Source organism: Chiloscyllium plagiosum, chromosome 8 (assembly GCF_004010195.1).
Source record: "Chiloscyllium plagiosum isolate BGI_BamShark_2017 chromosome 8, ASM401019v2, whole genome shotgun sequence".
Taxonomy (NCBI): domain Eukaryota; kingdom Metazoa; phylum Chordata; class Chondrichthyes; order Orectolobiformes; family Hemiscylliidae; genus Chiloscyllium; species Chiloscyllium plagiosum.
In genome coordinates, this window is record NC_057717.1 from 96035589 (window position 1) to 96060807 (window position 25219).

Consider the following 25219-nt stretch of genomic DNA (forward strand, 5'->3'; position numbering starts at 1 on the left):
GTGTGGAAGGAGGCCTTTTGGTCCTTCAAGTCCACACTAACCCCTATAGGGATCCCACCCAGATTCCCTACCCTCTCTCCATTGGCCCTCCTTTCCCATGGCCAGTCCACCTAACCTGCATATCTTTGGACTGTGGGAGAAAACTAGAGCACCCGGAGGAAACCCATACAGACACTGGGAGAATGTGCAAACTCCACAGACAGTCGCTGGAGGGTAGAATCGAACCCAGGCCCCTGGCACTATAAGGCAGCAGTTCTAACCACTGAGCCGACATGCCACAAGCAATAGGAGGATTTATTCAGCCTCTCCCATCAGATTGTAGCTGAAATGTATTTCAACTCCGTTTAGGGATTGTTGGCAGTCAACAGGTACTCGTGTGAACTTTTTCAAAAATTGTGTGCAGCGCAGTGGAAGGGCGTTAAAGGGGACAGACTTCACTCTTGACATGAGTAAGCACTTGGGGATTGCCAGAGAATAAATTTTTGCAATCACCAAATGATTGATTCTAAACCTGGAAATGTTGTATTTCTATATGAAGCAGATGGCTTTAAAAAAAAAACTCACCTTGTGGTTTTAGTGGAAGCTGTGAACAATGCATGAGTCTTCCATGCCTATTTAGTATGTGGGCATCTCCTCACTGTTGCTCAGATCCTGAAGTTCTTCACTTGCGCAAAATTAGCATAATAGAACATTTTGAATATACTGAGTAGAGACATGTATCATTCACAAAGCAAGGCTTTTTGACGAACTGAGGCTCAAAAGTTTAGCAAGTGTCTCAATGTGATATAAAATGGCGATCCTAGCTCTGTATGAAATACCCTTGCTCTCTGAGTGCAAACATCTAGGCTAGCACCCCAGCATAGAACTGGAAGAATACTGCTCTGACCGAGTTCCATTTCAGATGAAGTGTTGAGTCAAGACAAGGTCTACATTCCCAATTACATGTAAAACATCCTGTGGAACTTTTTTTTTTAAAGAATAGGGGAAAGAATCTGAATTAGTTAGAGAAAAGATTACCTAATTTTTTTCATTATTTTACAGGGTAAGGGTATCGCTAACATTGTTGCACACCCCAAAGTACCTTCAAAAGATGGTGGTGAAGTGTAACCTTGAATTTGCACACTGCAGTCTATGTGATGTAGATAGTTGGTGTGCCAGTTAAGTGGGCTGAATTGTCCTTGCTGAAGCTATACTCCAAAATAGCAGAGTACTGACTGGACAGGCTTTAAGGAGTCAAGAGAGGATGACAGAATTGCAGTCTCTGACCTGCTCTTGCAGTCACATTATTTATATGACATATCTTCGGTTCATGATCAATAATAACTCCCTATATGTTGATGATGGGTCTTCTGCTTTGGTGATGCCTTTGAATGTGAAAGGGATATGATTGAATGATCTTCTGTTGGACATGGTCACTGCCTTGATCTTAGCAAACATTACAATCAATAGAAACCTAAATGTCATCCAGGTACTGCTGAATATTGACACTGACTGCTTCAGTATCTGAAGAGTTGTGAATTATCCTAAAATATCATGCAATTGTCAGTGAACATCCCCACCCCCGACTTTTGCATCAGAAAAGTTCATTGAAATAGTTGAGCATATTTGAGTCTAGGACTCTGCAGCAGGTACAGTTGCAGCAATGTCAAAGGCCAATATCTCAGCCCATCAACAACAGTTACTGTACATAGGTCTCATGTCTTGTGTAGACCAGCCTAGGTAAGGATGTCAGATTCCTTCCACTGAAGGGCATCAGAGAGCCAGCTGGGTTTTGGAACAATCCAATAGTTTCAGAGATCATCCTTACAGAGTAGTGTTTTTAATTCCACACTTAATAACGAAACTTCAATTCCTCCACTTTCCTCGTGGTTTGTGCAAATTGGCTGTGACTTTTCCTACATTACAATAATAATGTTTCAACACTGTAGGGATTCTATATTTAAAATAAACATTATTTTGAGTGCTTCATTGGCTGTTAAGTGGCTTGAACTATTGTTTATTGGGGATGGGGTGGGATTAACAGGGTTGTTGACTTTTAAATCCAAAATATGGAATGATTTTTCCAAGAACTTGGAAGTATTATGCATACTTGTGAATTCATCAAGTCTACTGACTAAGAACTGCATTAAAATTCTAGTGATGGGCTGAGAAGTGGCAGATGGAGTTAAATTCAGACAAATGCGAGGTGCTGCATTTTGGGAAAGCAAATCTTAGGACTTGTACACTTACTGGTAAGGTCCTTAGGACTGTTGCTGAGCAAAGATACCTTGGAGTGCAGGTTCATAGCTCCTTGAAAGTGGAGTCGGAGGTAGATAGGATAATGAAGAATGAGTTTGGTATGCTTTCCTTTATTGGTTAGAGTATTGAGTACAGGAGTTGGGAGATTATGTCGTGACTGTACAGGACATTGGTTAGGCCACTGTTGGAATATTGCATGCAATTCTGGTCTCCTTCCTATCGGAAAGATGTGAAACTTGAAAGGGTTCAGAAAAGATTTACAAGGATGTTGCCAATGTTGGAGGTTTTGAGCTATAAGGAGAGGTTGAATAGGCTGGGGCTGTTTTCCCTGGAACATCAGAGGCTGAGGGGTGACCTTATAGAGGTTTATAAAATCATGAGGGGCATGGATAGGATAAGTAGACAAGGTCTTTTCCCTGGGGTGAGGGAGTCCAGAATTAGAGGGCATAAGTTTAGGGTGAGAGGGGAAAGATATAAAAGAGATCTAAGGGGCAACTTTTTCACGCAGAGGGTGATGCATGTGTGGAATGAGCTGCCAGAGGATGTGGTGGAGGCTGGTACAATTGCAACATTTAAAAGGCAGCTGGATGGGTATATGAATAGGAAGGGTTTGGAGGGATATGGGCCGGGTGCTGGCAGGTGGGACTAGATTGGGTTAGGATATCTGGTCAGCATGGACGAGTTGGACCAGAGGGTCTGTTGATGTGCTATACATCTCTATGACTCTACGATACCACAACTAGTGAACTGTGTGTTATTCTGGAACTCCATTTATGGGAAGGATGTAGTTTTATTAGAGGAGTTTGAGAGGAGATTTACCAGGATGCTGTTAGGGTATGTTGCTATGAGGAAATTGATCAGCTTGCGTTGTTTTCCTTCAAGCAATGAAAGCTACAAGGGGACCATCTAGAAAGAGAGAGAAGTTTGAGAGGTATTGGTGAAGTGGATGTTGAGACACTTTTTTTTCATAAGTTGAAAAGTCTCTAGCCAAGGCAAGTAGAGTTTTTTTCACCTAGAGGGTGGTGGGAGTCTGGAACACTCTGAAAGTTTGGTTGAGTCTGAAACTCTAGTCACATTGAAGCAGTATTTCCATGTTTACTTGTGTTGCCATAACCTCCAGGGCTAAGGGGTAAAAGTTGAAAAAATGGATTCATGTAGTCAGATCCTTTGTTGACAAGTGTATATGCAATGGGCAAAATGGCAATCATCTTTGCTGCAAACATCTGTGACTGCATGCCTCGAGTTGTACGTCTTAGATTCAGCATTAGGCTAGCAACTTGCATTGAAACCTGTTAATGGGACTTTGTTTGATTGACACGATAGGTTGTTTCTAAGGATCTGCATTACTTTACAGAACAAGTGAGATCAATGCAGAAGGGGTGGGAGGCTTTTCATCACTGATTTCAGTTTAAGTTTGTGAAACACTGACTGACTGATCTTGTGCCACGCTTCTACGTGTTTTAACGAGCTGAACAAAGTTTAAATGTGGCCACAATGTTTACTGTAGGACAGGACTTCCCCAAAACTTTGTTTGGAGTTATGGGCCTTGAGGCAGTGATGCCTGCCATGTGGCTTCAACCAAGTGTTAACAGCTGTGTCGTAGCATTTTTTAAAAAAAGATTGCTCTTTGAGACCTATTGCCTGTGTTGAAAAAGGGAAGTAGGTTTAAAAATCCCTTAAGATTAAACTGTTCACCCTACCCTCTACCTGTGACCCCATCTCCATGGTCTCTCGCATTTTACTGAGCAGGATAGCAATTTTTAAGCTTTGCAATTGGGTCACAATGGGAAAAGGGTTTGGGAAGCACTGCTCTACAATGCATTGATGTTGCATTCATTCTTGTGTGATATATGTTGATTCTCCCCCCCCCCCCCTCAAACCACACTGCTGTATCCAGCTCAATTAGTCAGCTGTAATCAGTTCAGGATAATTAAAAGCACATGTATTTTCTTGGCTAATGGAGAACATTAAATGAAAATGTTTTTGGAATTATGGATTAATTCTGTTTAAGAATCTCCAGTTTGAAATAATATTAATTCTGTAGAATGCCACCTGCCCGTTCCAAAAATCAAGATACTGCAAAATCTTGATTGTAACGTGGACCAGTCTCACTTGTGAAATTTGGCTTAGATGTCATCCCTGTTCCAAATTCTCAGTTGGGAAATGTTATAGTTTTCCCATAATTAGGCTCAGGGCTTTCTTCAAATGTGAAGGAATCTGGAAATTAATTATGCTCCTTTTTAAAGCTATGTTAAAATCTACAGTGAATTAATTTATTTTATCAACAGCACTCCAAATCATTTGTCCAGCATGTTATGCAGATGTTCCCTTTACTTTGCCTTGCAAGTATTCTCTTTTTAATTGATTGCACAGTCACTCTAGTTAACATAATAGTATTTGAGGTCCTTGCTGTTGCTGCTTTGAAACTGGGTTGGGAGACTTAATATAATAACAAGTGAGACATACAGAATGACAAAGTCTCCCCTCTCGTGTCCTGTAACTTTTGATCAGAGGCCAGTACTGTAATGAAAGGATAAGTTTCCTGTTGTGTAGTAGAAAATATGAGAGAGAGTTATACAGTCCCCTATTTTTGAGACATTAGGTACAGGTGGAACTAATCCACCCTGGAGAGATTTGTAACTTGGGTCAAAGACCGTATGGAGGAATTGATCATGGAGAACATATTTGAGTTCAATTTACCTTTGCATAATTTGGGGTTTGCTGTCATTTGCAAGAGGAGTGAGCGGATCATTTAGGATGTAGGAGTCGAGTGTTGTCCTCTGCTAGTAATTCTACCCCCTCAGCCCATCCTTTGGATGTAATTCGTAAAGTGTGTTTAAAAAAAACTGGGGACTCTGCATCTTCATCATAATGCAGTTTTAGGTTCACATTGTGATTGGGGTATGTTTGAGAGCATTAGAAGAAAGCTGCAACATCTGAACTATTATCTCTCTATTTGCTCTTGAGACTAGGGAGGGAAGTTTATCAAAGAATGTTCTTAATCTTCTGTGTGTCCCTCTAATATCTTCTCTGGTGTGTTGTGAAACCTTGACAAGTGCAGGCCATCAAATAAATTAATGCTCGTCAAACGTTCTCTCCTATACTTGATGGAACATTAGTCTTTCAAAGCTCATGTAGCATGGATGAAGAACTGGAATATATTATGTTCCCAAAATAAAGGTCCATTCATTAAAGTGTGAAAACTGCTGCTTTTAAATAGTACAGAATCTTGTTGCAGTATTTTTCTGCGTGTGGGCACTTCTGCCTTGGGTTGAGATGAATGTAGATGCACTGTATAGTCTTTTTTTAATCTTTTACAAACTTTTTAATCTCTGCAGATGAGACGGTCTGTGTATTTAAGTGTGCAGTGAGTCGGGAAACGGAATGCAGTCGTGTCGGCAAACAGTCTTTCATTGTCACATTGGGATGTAGCAGTGTCCTCCTACAATTTCCATCACAGAATGGTAAGGGCTATCCCTCACGTGCAGCTGAAGTTGAGCATAGAAATGGCACACTCTAGGAAATGCTGGACATACTCCAGGCAGGTCATACTTGAGAGAGAATTACCATGAATGTTCCAACGAGAAATGACCCATTGAATATTTCAAACTTTTTAAATTTAAATTTCCAGCATCCTTCATACTTTGGGTTAATAATATTTCTAACATGCAGGTTTGGTAACAATGCAAGTTTGGTCTTTTCTCATGGTGCCACTTACAGGTGTTGCACTGTCACAGGAGGTTGTAATTTAACTAGTTAATTTGTTAAATTTGAGAGAAGCAATTTCAGATGGGTTTTTTTTTTAAAGCAAGTTTCTCATTCTTCATGAGTGGAACCAAATTTGTTGGAGTTCGGCTGTAAACGTGGGACACTGTTGCCACCAGGAGGGGTAACGCAGAATCCTGATCAGTGATCCAAGTTTAAACACCTTCATGAGAAGGCAGTAGTCCTTTCCTTTCCTTTTGAGGTAGAAGGCTCTGATCAAGTCCCACCTGCGGCAGAGGCATGAAAGAGCATCTGAACAAGTTGATTCCAAAATATCCAAACCCCATCATACTGGTCAACTTGTCTGTGAACTCTTAATGCCTCAGGGCAAATGTGCAATAAGTGCTGTCGTCTTGGTATAGTATAGTGTGAAAGCCAAATACTACATAGGTGGTGGAAATATTAAACAGCAATACTATGTGCTGAAAGTATACTGTAGAAGGATTACATTAGATTCCCTAAAGAGAGACAGAATTGTGTTTCCGGGCAATTACTTTTCTTTAGAACTAAGTTTAAAAATCACGAGACCTGGTTATCATGCAACAGGCTTATTTGAAAGTTTTCAGAGCGTTGCTCCTTCGACAGGTAGCTAGTGGGGCAGGATGCATAGGAAGCTTCTTATAAGTAAAAGATCAAAATGTCTAGAAGACTTTAGAAAGTAAATGGTGAAGGTGAGAAGAGAAACAAAAGGGAAGGTGAGAGATGAGGGTAGATTAGATTAAATGACAGTTTCGTGGTTCAAAGTCAAAGGAAGTGGTAATGGGGCAAGTAAAAGACGAGATGTCTAAAGGAGGTGTGAATAGCAATGTAGATGCTGGCTTAATGCATTGTCAAGGACATAAGAGAAACTAGAAACCAGAAACAACTCTGTCAGTAAAGAAACGCTGACCAAAATAGGTACAGAATCTGTAGTCAAAATTGTTGAACTGTGTTGGATCCAGAAGGTTGTAAACAGCTCAAAGTCTGAGATGAAATGCTGTTCTAGTAAGTGTTGAGTTTCATCGTAATGCTGGTTTTGATAGTCTTGAACACAGCTCAATAACATGCTTACCCTGTCTTTTTTGTTTAAATGTCAAACTACGGGGTTTAAATCCAACAGACTGCAAGATGAGTAGGAAGCTCCCTCAGCAAACAGACCGTGGCAGGCAATGTATATATTAGGGAGGTTTTGATCTCAGCTATATTGGAGACTAATCCATCTAGTTTGCTCCCTGACTTTGAGGTTCTGTTCTGAGTTTCGCAGAAGATAAAAGTCAGGTTGCTCCTACATTGCTCCAATCCCATAGCTATTAGCCAGAGCAGATTAGATGTAACCTGTTTTCGGTCCAGAATGGTCCAGTGGAATTGAGAGACTAGTTGGTGCTAGCTTTAAGTTTCTTTTTCATTCTGATGCCAAAACTTTTCCTGAAATGTCTTTTTCTTTTCCCACCACCATCCAAATATTCAACTAAAATGACAGGATATGCATTAGCTGAGTATCTGTTGTAAATGTTATTTAAATGGTCTGGCTTTGCTCAGTTCCATTTGTACTGTCTCTATAGAGTTCTACTCCTTTTTCAATATTCTGAAAAACTGCAGAGGTCACAACATTGAACGATCTGTCTTCAGTGACCGAACAGAGGAGTCTTCTGCTGTGCAGTATTTCCAGGTACTGTTTCGTAGACTTTCAGTTGTCCTTTAATTTTGTGATTTACATGGACAACATGTTTGTTTCCATCTCTTCTAGTTACAAATATTTTGTTTCTTTTTTTTTATTCCTCTTCTCCATACCCCAGTATCCTTTCCTTTCTTGAAGATGCTGATTGTGACTGGGGTGTGCCATCTAGTATTTTGCATTTTGTTGGTTTTTACTTGAAGACTAGGTAGCTGCTATTAAACACCAGAAATGATAATCATACTCAGAGTCATAGGGACGTTCATCGCCAGACCCTGGCCACACGACGCCTGGAGGAAGAGCACCTCATCTTCCGCCTAGGAACCCTCCAATCACACGGCATGAATGTAGATTTCTCCAGCTTCCTCATTTCCCCTCCCTCCACCTTATCTCAGTCCCAACCCCCAGATTCAGCACCGCCCTCTTGATCTGCAATCTTCTTCCTGACCTCTCTGCCCCCACCCCCTCTCTGGCCTATTATCCTCACCCTCACCTCCTTCCAACTATCGTATTCCCAGCGCTCCCCCCACCTTTTATTTCAGCCTGCTTGGCACACCAGCCTCATTCCTAAAGAAGGGCTTATGCCTGAAACGTCGATTCTCCTGCTCCTCAGGTGCTACCTGGCCTGCTGCGGTTTTCCAGCATCACACTTTTCAACTCATAGAGATGTTCAGCAAGGAAACAGACCCTTTGGTCTAACCCGTCCATGCCGACCAGATATCCCAACCCAATCTAGTCCCACCTGCCAGCACCTGGACCATTTCCTTCCAAATCCTTCCTATTCATATACCCATCCAAATGCCTCTTAAATGTTGCAATTGTACCAGCCTCCACCACTTCCTCTGGCAGCTCATTCCATACACATACCACCCTCTGCATGAAAAAGTTACCCCTTGGGTCTCTTTTATATCTTTCCCCTCTCACCCTAAACCTATGCCCTCTAGTTCTGGACTCCCTGACCCCATTTACCCCATTTACCCTATCCGTGCCCCTCATGATTTTGTAAACCTCTATAAGGTCACCTCTCTGCCTCCAGCACTCCAGGGAAAACAGCCCCAGCCTGTTCAGCCTCTCCCTATAGCTCAAATCCTCCAACCCTGGCAGTATACTTGTAAACCTTTTCTGAACCCTTTCAAGTTTCACAACATCTTTCTGATAGGAAGGCGGCCAGAGTTGCACGCAATATTCCAACAGTGGCCTAACCAATGTCCTCATACTTGTTTGACCTTCCCATATTTTTCCTTTTGTCACAAGGTCATGCCAAAACTACAGCTGCAGAATGTAATGGAACATGCTTCTTAGCAGAAGCACATTGCCTGAAATGTTTCAACAAAGCAACTAACTTCTAATAACTGTTGTTTAGGGTTTTCTTTTTCAAAAAAAGCTGTCTTTATTTCAGACTGTCTTTTTTTAAGTTCTTGTTCTCTTTGCAGTTCTATGGATACTTATCGCAACAACAGAATATGATGCAAGACTATATACGGACAGGCACTTACCAAAGGGCAATACTCCAAAACCATGCAGACTTTAAAGACAAGGTAACTAGAACAAGTTTGAGCTAAAATATGCAACTCGTCCTTTATGCTATTTTTACCATGAGTCTGTTTCTTCTTCATTCTACTTTTGAAATTGACATTGCAACTCTTGAGCCTAATTGGAGGTGAGTTCTGGCACATTGCAAATTGCCATGTGGTTTGTTGAAGTAATAGCCATGTTAGTTTTGTAGTTAGAAATGTACAGCCCCTCTAGCCTGCACCATGATCTGGTGCTATCACAGCTGATCTTCCTCCTGGGGTCCAGTTTTCCTGCCCATTCCCCACATCCCTTAATTCCCTGAGATGTCAAATAAATCAATCAAAGCCTTGAATATATTCAATGATGAAATATCTATAACCGTCTAAGGCATATCATTCCAAATATTCAATTATGAACTTTCTCTATCTTGGTCCTAAATGGTTGACCACTTTCTCTGAATGTGCCTCAATGTTCTAGGTTCCCAATCCTGGGGAGCAACCTTTTCAGTATCTACGCTGTCTAGTCCCTTCAGAATTGTTTGTTTCAATGAGATCACCTCTCCTAAACGTAAAGAGTACCTCCATCATCATGGGCTCGTAACTTAAATAGCATAACATGATACATGAATAAATATCTTCTGAAAATGCAAATCTATTATTTCCACTGCTTCCCCCTTTATCTACCTGCTTGATCCCATCTCAAGGAATTCAGATAAATTTGATGTGATTTCCCTTTCATAAAGCTAGCGAGGTGGAACTGCAAGCTAAATTATGAGAGAGAATTACTGCTTTGTCTTGAAGATGCTATTGCTGTTTCTTTTTCATTGGGGATCTGAGATTGTTGGATAATCTTATTAAGCTCTGATTTCTTACAGGTTGTACTAGATGTGGGATGTGGCTCTGGAATTTTATCATTTTTTGCTGTGCAGGCAGGAGCACGAAAGGTGTTTGCAGTGGAAGCAAGCACCATGGCTCAGCATGCTGAGGTTAGTCAACTGTTCCCAATCTAACGTTTTCGTGGTGTAGAGCCAATTGAAATCGTAAGGTGTAACTGCAGAGCTATTAATGTCTGGAATTCTTTTCTGAACTGTGCTTCGTTTGTGTTCATTAATTCTTGATTTGTCCAAAACTCAGAGCAGTAAGCATTTTTAACATATGTATTTCTTTTAAAATTTGCTTGGACTCATGATAAACTGTGTTGTTTTCTTGTATTCCTAAGGCATTTGTTGTACACTTTTTTTTAAAACGGGGTGTGCTTGATCTTTTCTCCACTTACATGCAGTACCGAAGGAGTGGTGCTGTCTCAGTGGTCCATCAGATGAGTTGTTAAACTCATCATTCCTTACTACACTGCATTCTTTTTTAATAAAAAAAAGTGTAGATTTATCCATTATTTCACCAAATAAAAACATTAATTGATCATTTTCGTCATTTGTTTACGACAGTTCTTACCATGTAGCAGCTAATGGCAATTCCATAAATGCTTAAATCATTTAACCCTTTTCTCCCCCTCCAAGTTCCTTCTCCAATCATTGTGTCTGAGACTCTTTTTTTCTTGTTCTCCTCTAAAGATATTGAGACCCCTTAAGTAGACTCATGGATCCAAATGCACTTCCACTAATCCATAGCACAATTCTGGTCATCCTTGAAGGTGGATATAATGAGGAGCTGTGATGGAGAAAGGAGAGACACGTGGAGGGGGCCACATTGTGAAACCTGCAGCTGAAGAAGTTGACAGTTGACTATGAGCATCCATACCCAAAGACTGGAGCTGAAGTAGTTCCCATATTTGTTTGTGTTATGGGCCAGACTAAATCCCCTCAAAACATGGTAGCCCAGACCCTAACTTTCCTAGCTGTTTTGAGCAGGTGTACAGTGGATATTCCAGGAGTGATGCAGCTGGTCAAAACCCCTCTGTTTTAAACAAAACAGAATTTATTTACAGAGTACTGAATGCAACACAAACAAAAGAGAACAGAATACAGAATAATTTAACCTAACCGAAAACCCAACAGGCTATCCCAGCTTGATGTTGTTCTAAATTCCTGCAACATTTTCCATAAACTCTCCTTGGCAAAAAAGGTAAAATCAAACAGGATCTTACAGGAGAGAGAGATGGCAGAGAGATTCAGCAGAGGGATATCTTGCATGTAGCTGTTTCTTTTAGATTCCCAGCTAACAACTAACCAGCAGCTCTGAGCAGCCAGACTACTAAAGAAACCAGACCAAACCAGAGAAAAACTGAGCTGGGAGAACTGACCACTCTCCTTTTGTTGTACGTGTTTTTTAAACTTTAAAAGCTTTGTGCCTGAGTTATTATCTGTTAGGTATATTCAGATTGGCCCTAAAACCCATCCATCCAAACCCCAGAACCTCTGCGCTTGCAACCATTCTGGGGAAAAAAAACGAGGACAACATAACCTTGTTAAAGGAGCAGCATCGTCACACCTCCACCCCCCCCCCCCCCAACTCTCTTTTTAAGAAGAGAACCATCAATATCCAAAGATGGCTTCATTTTAAAACTTCTCCATCTTACATTCTTGGTACACTACAACACCTATATACATTACATGGACTATAAAAAGCGCTCAAGTCTATTACAGTCTGTTTTACTCCTGCCATCGAACGCCTCAATTTCTCATCCAAGTCTCGACAATGTGTGGACAGTCACATTTTCTCATTCTGCCGCATACACAATTTTAAAATTGAATGGCTGTAACAACAAGCTGTATCTAAACAGTCTGGAATTCTTGTCTTTAAATTTCTCCACAAACTTCAATGGGTTATGATCACTGAATGTGGTTGTCTCAGATACGTTACTGGTAACATAACCATTGAAGTGTTGTAACGCCAACACCAAGCTCAGTCTCCTTCTCACCTGTCTAATATTTCTGCTGATGAATGCTAAATTTCTGTACTGATCGTACAGAAGTTTACAAAATCATAAGGGGCATGGATAGGATAAATAGACAAAGTCTTTTGTCTGGGGTAGGGGAGTCCAGAACTCGAGGGCATAGGTTTAGGGTGAGAGGGGAAAGATATAAGAGAGACCTAATGGGTCAGCTTTTTCACACAGAGTGGTACGTGTATGGAATGCGCTGCCAGAGGAAGTGGTGGAGGCTAGTACAATTGCAACATTTAAAAGGCATCTGGATGGGTATATGAATAGGAAGGGTTTGGAGGGATATGGGCCAGATGCTGGCAGGTGGGACAATGGGTTGGTACATCTTGTCGGCATGGATGAGTTGGACTGAAAGATCTGTTTCCATGCTGTATATCTCTGACGCTATGACTAAAACAGAATTTATGTACGGAGTGCCTAATGAAACACAAACAAAAGAGAAAAGACTAATTTAACCGATCAGAAAACCCAACAGATGATCCCAACTTCTAATGATGTTATTCCAAATTCCTACAATAACTCCCATAAATACCACTTGATAAAATCAAATGCAGGATCTTGCAGCAGAGAGATAAGAGATTCAGCATGGAACACCTTCTTCCATGTAGCTGTTGTCTTTGGATTCCCAACTAACAACTGACCAGTAGCTCTGAACCGCCAGACTGCTAAAAACCAAACCAGAGAAAAGCTGAGCTGGGAGTACTTCCCTTTCATTGTATAAATGTTTTGTTTAACTTTAAAAGCTTTTTTGCCTGAGGCAGTATCTGTTAGCTGTAATCAAATTGGCCCTAAAATCCATCCAAACCAGATCCCCCGGAGCCTCTGCGGTTACATCCCCTCTGGGGGGAGAGGAAATCAAGGACAACATAATCTTGTTAAAAGAGCTGCATTGTTGCAGTTTGTTTTTGGTTTTGGTGAGGTTGACATTGAACAGGTAGCACTAGTTCTCTGCATATCTCTAAAGTAATAGCACTGATTTTACAGCTGCTTAACTATTAAAGTTGGGTCGAAAAGAATTTGAAGTCTATATGGTGTGGAATATTTATCAGCAATGCCTACTTCACTTTACCTTGTATGTGAATTACTAGCCCAAATTAGATTGGGATAGACAAAGGTATTTTGCAAAAATCTATGATAAGTGAACTTCAGTCACCTTTTAGGTTTTTAGTAGGAAGATCTTATAGTAGCGTAAATCTAAACCTTTGAATAGATCTGTAATGCTTTGTTGCATTTGTGTTGGATGTTTCTTTTGTCGATACAAATATTTAGTTAATGTTGTCCTGGATTTTTGCAAATGTGAAATACTCCCAACTGGATTCAATAGCTCATTTGGTTCTGTTTGAGTACTAGGGAGGTTATGTCTACCCAGTATTTCAGCATTCTAAGCATTGCAAATGCTGCGTCATCATGAGCAGCTACATGAGTTTGACTGGGCTGAGTCCCTTATCCTGAGGCATTGAAGATATGATTGCCATTCATAGCCTGCATTAGCATTTTGAAACTAGCCACAGGCACCTATGTTCAATAGCAGTGCATTTGTGAGGCAGAACATCCCCTACCAGTACTGGTTCAAGTACTCTGCTATTGAATCACCAGTTGTATTTGATGTGAAAAGGGTGTTACAACAATGACAGGAGGAATAAGATGGTAATCAAGCCACACTACTGTTCCAGTCTTTCCCCTTTTACCAAAGTGGCCATTTGTTTCTCTTTCGTGCTACTATAAAAACGATAGGGAATGTATACCAGGCTCCCTTATTTTAAAAAAAAAGGTGAATTCCAAAGTAATCTTTTAGTAGGAAGAAATAGAGCATTTGGAGAAGCTTATGCAATCAAAGTCAACATGATTTCTATTTCACAAAAACCATGTTTAATAAACTTGCTACAGTTCCTTGAGGATACAAAAGGTAAAGTTGATTAAGGAAAACTTGCAGTTTTAATCTGTTTGGATTTTCAGAAGAGACTCAATAAGGCACCACATCATTGCATACGATCCCAGTATTACGGGTAATTTATTAGCATGGATTGATAATTGGCTAATATACAAAAGACTTGAGTTGGATAACTTTTTTTTTCTCTCTCTCTAAATTTCCAATTGGAATGACATAAGTAGTGGAATGCTACAAGGATCAACCTTAGGGCCTCAATATTTTAACTGTCCATATAAATGACTTGGGGCAGTGTACTATATCCAAATTTGGTGATAATTCAAAAACAAATGGGAGAGTATGTTGAGACGAGAACCTGAGGAATCTGCAAGTAGATATAACAGGTTGGGTAATTGGGCAAAAATTGGGGAGGTGATGGTCTTAGTGGTATTAATGCTATCTTATTAATGTAGAAACTCTGGTAAGGATGTGGGAACTCCTAGTTTGAATCCTGCCATGGTAGATGGTGGGATTTGAATTCATCATTTTTTTAAATCTGTAATTAAGTATCTACTGATGACCATGAAACCATTGTTGATTGTTGGAAATACCCATTTGGCTCACGAATGTACTTCAGGGAAGGAAATCTGCTATCCTCATGTGGTTTGACTCCAGACCCACAGCAATGTGGTTGACTCTCAACTGCCAACTGAAATGGCCCAGCAAGCCACTCAGTTGAAAGGTAGCTAGAGATGGGCATAGCTGGCTTGGTTGCCCTTGTGTCCAAAAAAACCTTGGTGGATGGAGTTTAATAAAGGAAAGTGAGAGGTGATGTACTTTGGTTAGGAAAATAAAAAGACAGGCCACTTAGGTGGAAAGAGACTCCACAAATGTGCAGTGCAGAGGATTCTGGGTATTTTTGTGCATGAAACACAAAGTTAGCAGGTGCAGCAAGTCATGAAGAAGGCAAGTGGAAGTTTGGCCTGAGGGGCATGGACTATAAATAGTGAAGTCGTGTTTTGTTGCTGAGGACGCTTCTGGAGTACTCTGTGCAGCTTTGGTCACTCCGTTGAAGGACCGATATACTGGCATTGGAGGCAGTCCAAAAGAGATTCACTCGGCTGATCTTGATTACTAGGATGAAGGGGTTGACTTCTCAGGAATGGCTGAGCAGGCTTTCTTCTTTGGAATTTAGAAGAATGAGAATTGATCATCTTAAAACATACAAGATTCCAAAGGGACTTGACAGAAGATGCTTCCATTCCTGGAGAAATTTCTAACTAGGAGGCATAGAATAAGGGGCATCCTTCAAAAACTGAGGTGGGAAGAAATGTCTTCTAGGAGGATAGTGAATGTGTGGAATTCTCTACCCCAGAAAATTGTGACGGCTAGATCATTGGAGGTAGGTTTTTTAAAAAAATTTTGAGCAGTTGTGGCCTTGGACAGATCAGCCATGATCTTTATAGCATGGTTGAAGGGGCTGAATGGCCTGCTCCACCTATTTTTCGTGTTCTCTATAAGCACAGTGTCTTCATGGACAAATGGCAAACTCTGGTTGGCACCTAAGCTATGGTCCAGGATTATAACTGCGTTCCCTTAATCACATAGGCACACTCTAAAAAGTGATGGATTTTTCTTTAGACAGTCCAAACCTGTGGACCAAAGTCTGGATACAAAGGATAAAATGTGTCTTCTCATATCTCCTTCAATTTCCTGTCACTGAAGCTGAATGACTGACTGCTGTAGATTGTTTAATATCCAGCTCTTAATCCAAGTAACTTGCATTTGAGTTGTTAACACATGGTGAGGACAGTGCAGGAGATAGAGGGAGAGAACCTGCACAGTTACCGCCTTTGCTGTTTGAATTCGTGTATGAGCTACCAGAGGATGTGGTGGAGGCTGGTACAATTGCAACATTTAAGAGGCATTTGGATGTGTATATGAATGGAAAGGTTTGGAGGGATATGGGCCGGTTGCTGGCAGGTGGGACTAGATTGGGTTGGGATATCTGGTCGGCATGGAAGGGTTGGACCGAAGGGTCTGTTTCCATGCTGTGCATCACTATGACTCTAATTGGTCAGAGTACGCTACTTCAGGTTTTACCAGTTAGCCAGAAATACTGACATTTATAAGCTATCAAATTCCTGGGGTCTTTTATTTTGAAAAAGAAACAGGATTTCAGTTGCAAGGCTGCAGCTACTGAGGTAGCTTCTTTACTCACTGGTTGCTGGCTCTACAAAACCAAATTCTGAGGCTAGAGAGAGTTGCTAGGCCATGGGGTCTCTAATCCTCTCAAAGAAAGGTTTTCTTTGTAATTAAAACAGTATCATGCTTATTTTTAAAATCTCCTTGAGCTTTGCCTTGCAGTGTCTCCAAAGTCATTTGATTTCCAGTAAAAACTAGGTGGTTTGTGGTACCTTACGTAGAAACATGGAAAATGGGAGCAGGGATAGACGATTCAATCTTCAGATCTGCTGTACCATCGCCATGGCTGACCATCCAACCCAGTACCCTGTCCTCACTTTATCCCCATTTCCTTAACTCCCTTTTTGAAACATTCAAACCTTACACGGAATGTGGAAAAAGTTAAATCTTCCAGTATTTCCTAAATTGACTTTTTTTTAAAAGAACTATCCTCAGCAGGGGAAATTCTTCAAATGTGTGGGAAGAATTTGTGTTAACCCTTACTCTGTCCTATCCAAGAAACCAGGCATACCAATTTTTGTCCATTACTGATCAAAACTGTTGATTTTTTTTTTCTCCAAGATGTGACACACTGCCCCTCTTTTAGGAACATAGGACCTGGGAGCAGGTATTAGCCTACATTAAATTGTTCTGAGCAATTTAATGTAATGAAAGTATCAAGAAGTTGTTACACTTGGCTGAGTTTGGTGTTCTAATATCTGTCATTGAAAGCTGGGCTGTATGACAATTACTGATGTTACCTTTTGCTCTTTTCCCCCTTAACACACACTTTCTTTTGTTTCCTTTTTCACCTCTTGTCTGTGACAACATAATCAATAATTTGATTTATTTTCTGATATCGTCATAGATGTAGTAAATCAATAGAATCATGTAGTGTACAGCAAATGGTGTCAGCTGTATTGGTAGCAAAGTGTCATTTGGATGCCTGTTCAAACATATCAATGTGAGAAAGGGGTACAATAAACCAGGTAGCATTTTTCTGTCCCTTTTTATGTTCATTGTATGGCTTGCATGGTGTAGTGGGAGTTGAGAAGTACAGAAAGGAAAATCTGCTGAGTTCCTTATTTGCAATCTGGTGGCAGTAAGACACAACATTTACAATTAAATGTCAGGATATCTGGCCATTTCTGAGACATTGTCAGGTGCTAATGAAAATGGTTATTCTCATTGCAGCTTCTGGTAAAGAGCAACAACCTAGCAGATCGCATCTTCATCATCCCTGGGAAGGTGGAGGAGGTTAACATCCCGGAACAGGTTGATATTATTATTTCCGAACCCATGGGCTACATGCTCTTCAATGAACGAATGCTGGAGAGTTACCTTCATGCTAAGAAATGGTTGAAACCGAATGGTAAGATTGTTTGAGTGTGCCGAATGGGTGAACTAGATTCATTTTGCCTTTGTCTCTTCAAAGACTGCATTCAGTGTAATGGTGCTTTGTTTAAGCAAAATCTTGCTGAGATTGCACACTAAATACAGTAATGAATTTTTAAACGTTATTTGCGCATATATTTTGCTTCACTGCTGCTTTGCCCATTTTATGAATGTATGTTGTGTTAAGTTAACTCAAGTCTGAACTTTTCCAAGTGAGCAGATTTCACTAACATTTGGTTCCTCACCTATATACTCTCGAACCTCCATTCTTCCTTTTTGTGGTGATGGCAGAATTCTATCTCCGATTTAAGGGTACAAGGTGGTGACTTGAATCCGATGCTGTATTGGTGCTTGGTCTCCCTGGGGGAGACTTGCTCATGTATTCTTGATTTACGGGGTGAATGGAAATAGTTGAGCAAGATACGAGCTGACTGGCATCAGATTTTGATAGTGGTTCGGGTGAAGGGGGAAGCATTTGCAGGGAAGTGGGACTAATTGGATAGCTGTTTCAATGATTGTCTAGACAATGTCCTCCTTCTGTGTTGAATCATTCTAGAAAGCCAGTCTGAGGATTGGCTTTACCTTTGTTAAATAACATAGCAAGGAATCTCTTGTTCTGCTTCATCTCCTTAATCTGGCAATCCGTCCCCTTAAGGGTTTTTTTAAATTTGGTGAAAACAAACTTATTCAAGGTATGTGGGAATTGTGAAAGAATATGTTTCACCAAATCTCCTGGAGTATTAATATGATTTGGGGGCTTCCTGGATGTGTTTTAATTCATTTGTGGGATATGGGCTGCATTTATTGCCCATCCATTTATTGTGTGAGTGACCTTCTTGAACCACTGGAGTCAACGTGCTGTAGGTTGCCGCACAATGCTGTTAGGGAGGGGAATTCCAGGATTCTGATCCAGCAACAGAAATATATCACTGTTACTTCACTTAGTCTGGATGGTAAGTCGCTTGGAGGGAAACTTGCTGTTGGTGTTCCCATGTATCTGCTGCTCTTATCCTTAGAGATGGAAGTGGTTGTGGGTTTGGAATGTCATGTCCAAAGATCTGTGGTGAAGTTCTGCAGTGTAGTATGCTCTGCTGCAGCTGAGTGTCGGAGGTAGAGGGGGTGGATGTGGTACCTGTCCAGTGGGCTGCTTTGTGCTGGTTGGTGTCAAGCTTCTTGAATATTGTTAGAGCCGTACCCATCCAGGCAAGTGGGCAGTATTCCATCACACTCTTAACCATGCGCCTTGTAGATGGTGGACAGACTTTGGGGAGTCAGGAGGTGAATTGCTCACTGCTGTATTCCAAGCCTCTGACCTGCTCTTGTAGCCACAGTATTTATGTGTCAAGACTAGTTTCTGATCAGCGTTAACCCCAAGGATGTTAAGGGGTGGTGGTTAGATTGTCTGTTTATTGGAGATGGTTGTCGCCTGGCATCTGTGTGGCACGATTGTTACTGCCACTTATCAGCCCAAGCCTGGATGTTGACTAGATCTTGTTGCATTTGAACATGCACTGCTTCAGTATCTGAGGACTTGCGAATGGTGTTGAACCTGGTGTAATCACCAGTGAATTTTGACCTCCTGATGTAGGGAACGTCATTGATGAAGTAACTAAAGTGATGGTTGGGCTGAGGACATTGCTCTGAGGAACTCCCACAATGTCCTGGAGTTGAGCTGACTGACTACCAACAACCACAGCCATCTTTCTATGTGTCAGCTATGACTCACCAGCGGAGAGTTTGCCTCCTGATTCTCATGAATTCCAGTTTTGCTCAGGCTCTTTGCCACACTTGATTGTTGCAGCCTTGATGTTGTTCTCACCTCTGGACTTCAGCTTTTTTTTTTGCCATATTTAAACCAAGGTTGTAATGAGGTCAGAAGCTGAGGTGCTGACAGAACTCAAACTGACATCACTGAGCTGCTCACCGCTGAGCAGGTGCTGCTTGAGAGCACTGTTGATGACCCCTCCATCGCCTTTACTGTTGATCAAGAGTAGACTAATAGGGCAGTAATTGGCCAAGTTGGATTTGCCCTGCTTTTTATGTGCAGGACATACCAGGGCAATTTCCACGTTGGGTAGATACCAATGTTGTAACTGGACTGGAAGAATTTTGCTTGGGGGGCGTGGGGGGGTAAGCAAGAGATCTTGGAGTGCGGGTTCATAGTTCCTTGAAAGTGGAATTGCAGGTAGACAAGATAGTGAAGAAGGCATTTGGTATGCTTTCCTTTATTGGTCAGAGCATTGAGTAGGAGTTGGGAGGTCATGTTGCGGCTGTACAGGACATTGGTTCGGCCACTTTTGGAATATTGTGTGCTGTTCTGATCTCTCTCCTATCGGAAGGATGTTGTGAAACTTGAAAGGGTTCAGAAAAGTTTTAGAAGGATGTTGACAGATATGGAAAATTTGAGCTATGGAGAGAGGCTGAATAGGCTGGGGCTGTTTTCCTTATGATGTCTGAGGCTGGTGGGTGACCTTATAGAAGTTCATAAATTCATGAGGGATAGGGTAAATAGACAAGGTCTCTTCCCTGGGGTGGAGGAGTCCAGAACTAGAGGGCATAGGTTTAGGGTGAGTGGGGAAAGATTTAAAAGAGACCTAAGGGGCAATCTTTTCACACAGAGGGTGGTGCATGCATGAGCTGTCAGAGGACGTGGTGGAGACTAGTACAATTACACCATTTAAAGGCATCTGGATGGGTATATGAATAGGAAGCATTTAGAGGGATATGGGCCAAGTGCTGGCAAATGAGATTAGATTAGGTTAGGATATCTGGTCAGCATGGAGGAGTTCGACCGAAGGGTCTGTTTCCATGCTGTACATCGCTATGACACAATAAAAAGATGGATGGTATTCTCAATGTAAAGGTGGTCCTTCATCTCCAGAAGAGCTAGTCACTCTTATCGATACTGTTGTCAACTGATGGATCTGCAATCGGCAGATTGGTAAGGATGATGCCAAGTATGTTTTTCCCTCTTGTTGGCTCCCTCACCACCTGCCACAGAGCCAGTATAGCAGCTATGTCCTTTCGGACCTGACCAGCTCGATCAAGAGTATTGCTGCCAAGCTACTCTTGGTATCAGACGTTGAAATCCCCGACCCTTACTACACTCTGTACTTCCTCCAAATGTTGCTCAACGTGACGGAGTACTGTTACACCAGCTGAGGTAAGATGGTATGTGATAGCCAGCAGAAAGTTTCTTTGCCCATGTGTAACCTGAAGCACTGATACTGTGGGTCTGGAATAATGTTGAGGACTCTTCTGAGTAGTTAGAAACTAAATTTAAGAGTGTTGGTGGTGGTGGCTGCTGCTCTTCACTGTTGGAGTTATAACTGGTACAAAAGCAAGATGATTGTGTTTGTTCGTGGTTTGTCATTTCTGCTTCAGTACATCTCTATAGATGTTCCTCAGGGTTGTGTTCTCAGCTCAACTATCTTCATCAATGACACCCATGATGAGGAGATGCCAGTATTGGACTGGGATGAACAAAGTTTAAAATCACACAATACCAGGTTATATTCCAACAGGTTTATTTGGAAGCACTAGTTTTTGGAGGAGCAGCTCTCCAAAAGCTAGTACTTCCAAATAAACTTGTTGGACTATAACCTGGTGTTGTGTGATTTTTAACTTCTTCAATGACCTTCCCTCCTTCATAAGGTCAAATGTGGAGATGTTCACTGTGCAATGTTCAACACCATTCGCAATGACTCATATTGAAGCAGTGCATGTTCATTGATTGCACAATATACAGTATCTCTCGCAGTTACTCCAACACTGAAGCATGTCCAGGTCTTGCAAAGTTTGGATACTATGTCCAGACTTGGGCTGCTAAATAATAAATTACGTTCATGTCCGGTAATGATCACCGACATCCCCTTGACCCTCGATGGCATTACAACTTCTGAACCACCGTTATCAGCATCCTGGGGGTACCATTGACCAGAAACAGGACAAATTGTATGTATAAAAGCTAACGGCGGGGGGGAGAGATCTGCTACCCTGCCCACCTACACCTACAGCATGACTACGTAAGCAAAGAAGCCGGCCTGCGAAATACAGACCAAGCCTACCAACACACACAGAACACACCCGCAATGCACCAGTCTTGGCCAAACAGGCTAACATAGAAACCAGGCCGAACTACTCCCAGATCAGAGAATACACTTCCCAAACAGCCTTCACAGTAAGCTCACAGTTCCAATTAGCGGTCCCAATACCCTAAGGGCAGGCTCACTTTTCCTTGAAACCAATACCGCATAAACAAACAAGACCGAGAGACCCTGGAAGACTTCACTCGCAGGAAGAATACAGCGGACAGACCTGAATGCCAGGAGAAGGGATGTGCACATATTCGCGTGGATGGGAAATACAGTGAAGATTCCTCAAGAAGACATTCTTACCCACTCAGAGATGGCTGGAATCTCCTGTGCCAATTACAAATGAATTGCTGCTGCCGGACGCTTGATTAATGTCCCTTCAGTTTATTCTTGTTTTAATTGCTTTACAATTTTCACCATTTGTATTGTAATTGCTTTACAATTATCATCTTTGTGTTGTGCCTCTATAAAACCTGCCTGCCCCTTCCGTTCGAGGAAGAGAATCCTGGCCATCTATGTAGAGAATTGGTTCTGTGTCAGCCTGGTCAGTTTCTCTTCCGCGATATCGCTTTGTCTAATAAACTGCATTAGCCCTTCCTGAAGAAGGGCTAATGCCCAAAACGTCGATTCTCCTGTTCCCTAGATGCTGCCTGACCTGCTACGCTTTTCCAGCAACACATTTCCATCTCTGATCTCCAGCATCTGCAGACCTCACTTTCTCCTAATAAACTGCAAGTCAATTTTGCTGCGATCCTAGTTTGTGGTCTCTGGTCATTGGGTTGAACTTCTTCGACACTAACTCTCATCCTGACTCTCCAATTTCCTGGATGCGTGCAACTCCACAGCATTTGTGAAGGTTGACATCATTCAGAGCAAAGCAACCCCTTGATCAGTGCCCTACCTGTCACATTCAATATTGACTATCCTCCACTGAAGCACACTGACAGCAGCGTGCACCATTTACAAGGTATACTGTAACAACTCACCAAGGATTCTTTTGACAGCACCTTCCCAACCCACAGTCTTCATCTCCTAGAAGGACAAGGGCAACAACATTCGAACAACATTACCTGCAAGTTCTCCAAGATCCACCACCATTGTAATTTGGGATTATTATCACTTTCATTATTGTCATTACATCAGAATTCTGGAGCTCCCTTCTCAATAACACTGTTGCACCAACCTGCACTCCAAAACTGCTGCAGTTCAAGGAGACAATTTGCCATCTTTATCTTTGACATAGGTGCTGGTTTGTGTCTTGTCATTCTGATTTTGGAGAGTCAGGATGAAAGTAAGTCACCTTAAAATTCTCAGGCTCTGGTCTGTTTTTGTGTACACAATATTTGTACAATTTGTCCTGTTTCTATTAAATGGTACCCCAGGGTGTTGATAATGGTAGTTCAGAGGTGGTAATGCTGTAGAAGGTCAAGGGGGTGTCAGCGATGATCATTGCCTATCATGAATGTTACTTATTATTTATCTGTGTTTGGCTGTTGTTCATCTGTGAACTTTCATTGACAGAGTTTATGTTCTGTATCTGGTGTCTGTCTAAAACTGTTGTGTGAAACATTTCACATGAAACACACTTCAAGGTTGCATGTGTTTGTATGGAATGAACAAATTATTTAATTAGTCAAAGGATGAGAATTCAAGCAATCAAAAATTGAGATGGGTAACTATTAACTGACTTAGAGGATGCGACAGCTATGTTACCAAAGAGGATAAGTGAATTTGTATTGAAACAAAGAAGGTGGAGGAAAATGATTTGATTTGTATGAGCCCTGATGTTTGTGTGTGAATTGAGTGTTACAAGAAGTAAGCTGCAGAATGGTCACTGGTATTAAAATTCTAAGGAAGGAAGCAGCAAACTAACTTTTTGTGCATAGCTATGTGCTTTAAAGGGAAATGAGTAGATCATTCAGGGAAGTAACCGTGCATCTGAAAAGTAACTGCTATATGCTAGCAAGTGTGACCAGTTTCATGCCATGTCTTTGCAGGACATGGGGTCAGCATTTTAATAAATAGAAAACTGTTGGACTTAGTGAAATAATTTCATCATCGGGGACGTATGTCACTGTTGGTAAATGGACCAGTGTGTTGAGAACTGCAATCATAGCAGGAAAAGTCACATTTAATAGTAGGATGAAGAAATTAACAAGACAACTAAACAAATACTTGATTGATATGGGAGATCAGAAGAAGATGGCGAGGGAAAAGTGCTGGGAAATGCTAGGAGTGTCAACAGATCAGCGCAGAGTTGTTGAGCTGAAGAGCCTCTTCTGTGCTGTGTGACTCTAGTGCCTGTGGACTCATAGGTAATAAAAGGAGGGAAGAAAAAGATACTTCAATCACTACGAGAGAAAATTTATGGCAATGGCACTGGTGAATAGTTAGAAATGAGGCAACACAATGATGAGACGGAAAACAGTCTCTGAGGAGAGGGAATCCGCTCCTACTAACTTGAGTTGGTGGTGTCGAACTGCTTTGTTTGCACTCTTGATTTCATGGGGCAGTGGTGCAATGCCATGCCAGACAGATCATCACAAGTTCAGGATTGCTCCAATTTACAGCAAACTTGCTTTGGACAGGCAGATTGACTATTCTTACTGGATCAGTGATGCTGGAAGAGCACAGCAATTCGGGCAGCATCCGAGGACAGGCAAAATCGACGTTTCGGGCAAAAGCCCTTTATCAGGAATAAAGGCAGTGAGCCTGGAGCGTGGAGAGATAAGCTAGAGGAAGGTGGGGAGAAAGTAGCATAGAGTACAATGGGTGAGTGGGGGAGGGGATGAAGGTGATAGGTCAGGGAGGAGAGGGTGTGGGCCCCATATCTCAGGAAAGATGTCCTGGCCCTGGAGCGTGTTCAGAGGAGGTTCACAAGAATGGTCCCAGAAAGGAAAAACTTAACATATGAGGAACGTTTGAGGTCTCTGGTTTTATACTTGATGGAGTTTAGAAGGATGAGGGGGGATTAATTGAAACATAAAGAATACTGAATGGCCTGGACAGAGTGGATGGGGGAACATGTTTCCATTGGTAGGAGAAACTAGGACCCAAGGGCATAGCCTTAGAGTAAAACAAGACCTTTTAGAATGGAGATAAGGAGAAACTTCTTCAGCCAGAGAGTGGTGAATCTATGGAATTCATTGCCACAGAAGGCTGTGGAGGCCAGGTCGTTGAGTATATTTAAGACTGAGTTAGATAGATTCTTGAATATCAAGGGGATCAAGATTACAGGAAGAAAGCAGGAGAATGGGGTTGAGAAACTTATCAGCCATGATTGAATGGCAGAGCAGACTCGATCAGAATCCTCCCACTTCCTCCAGACCAAAAGGGTAGCCATGAGCACCCGCATGGGCCCCAACTATGCCTGCCTCTTTGTCAGTTACGTTGAAGAGTCCATCTTCCGCAGTTACACCGGCACCATTCCCCACCTTTTCCTCCGCTACATTGATGACTGTTTCGGCGCCACCTCGGGCTCCCATGAGGAGGTTGAACAGTTCATTAACTTCACCAACACATTCCAACCCGACCTTAGGTTCACCTGGACCATCTTGAAACCTCCCTCCCCTTTCTGGACCTCTCCATCTCCATCAATGGTGACCG

The 25219-nt window shown here is 41.7% G+C and overlaps 1 protein-coding gene across 3 annotated transcripts in view; it reads left to right on the plus strand.

Moving 5' to 3' along the window:
- carm1 (coactivator-associated arginine methyltransferase 1) overlaps positions 1-25219 on the plus strand; it is an 83665-nt gene that overhangs the window by 16794 nt on the left and 41652 nt on the right. For all 3 annotated transcript variants that reach the window (XM_043694808.1, XM_043694809.1, XM_043694810.1), the window contains exons 2-6: positions 5577-5702; positions 7545-7651; positions 9091-9195; positions 10047-10157; positions 17319-17496. In XM_043694808.1, the coding sequence (XP_043550743.1) occupies positions 5577-5702; positions 7545-7651; positions 9091-9195; positions 10047-10157; positions 17319-17496 (627 nt within the window). The remainder of the gene's footprint in view (positions 1-5576; positions 5703-7544; positions 7652-9090; positions 9196-10046; positions 10158-17318; positions 17497-25219) is intronic.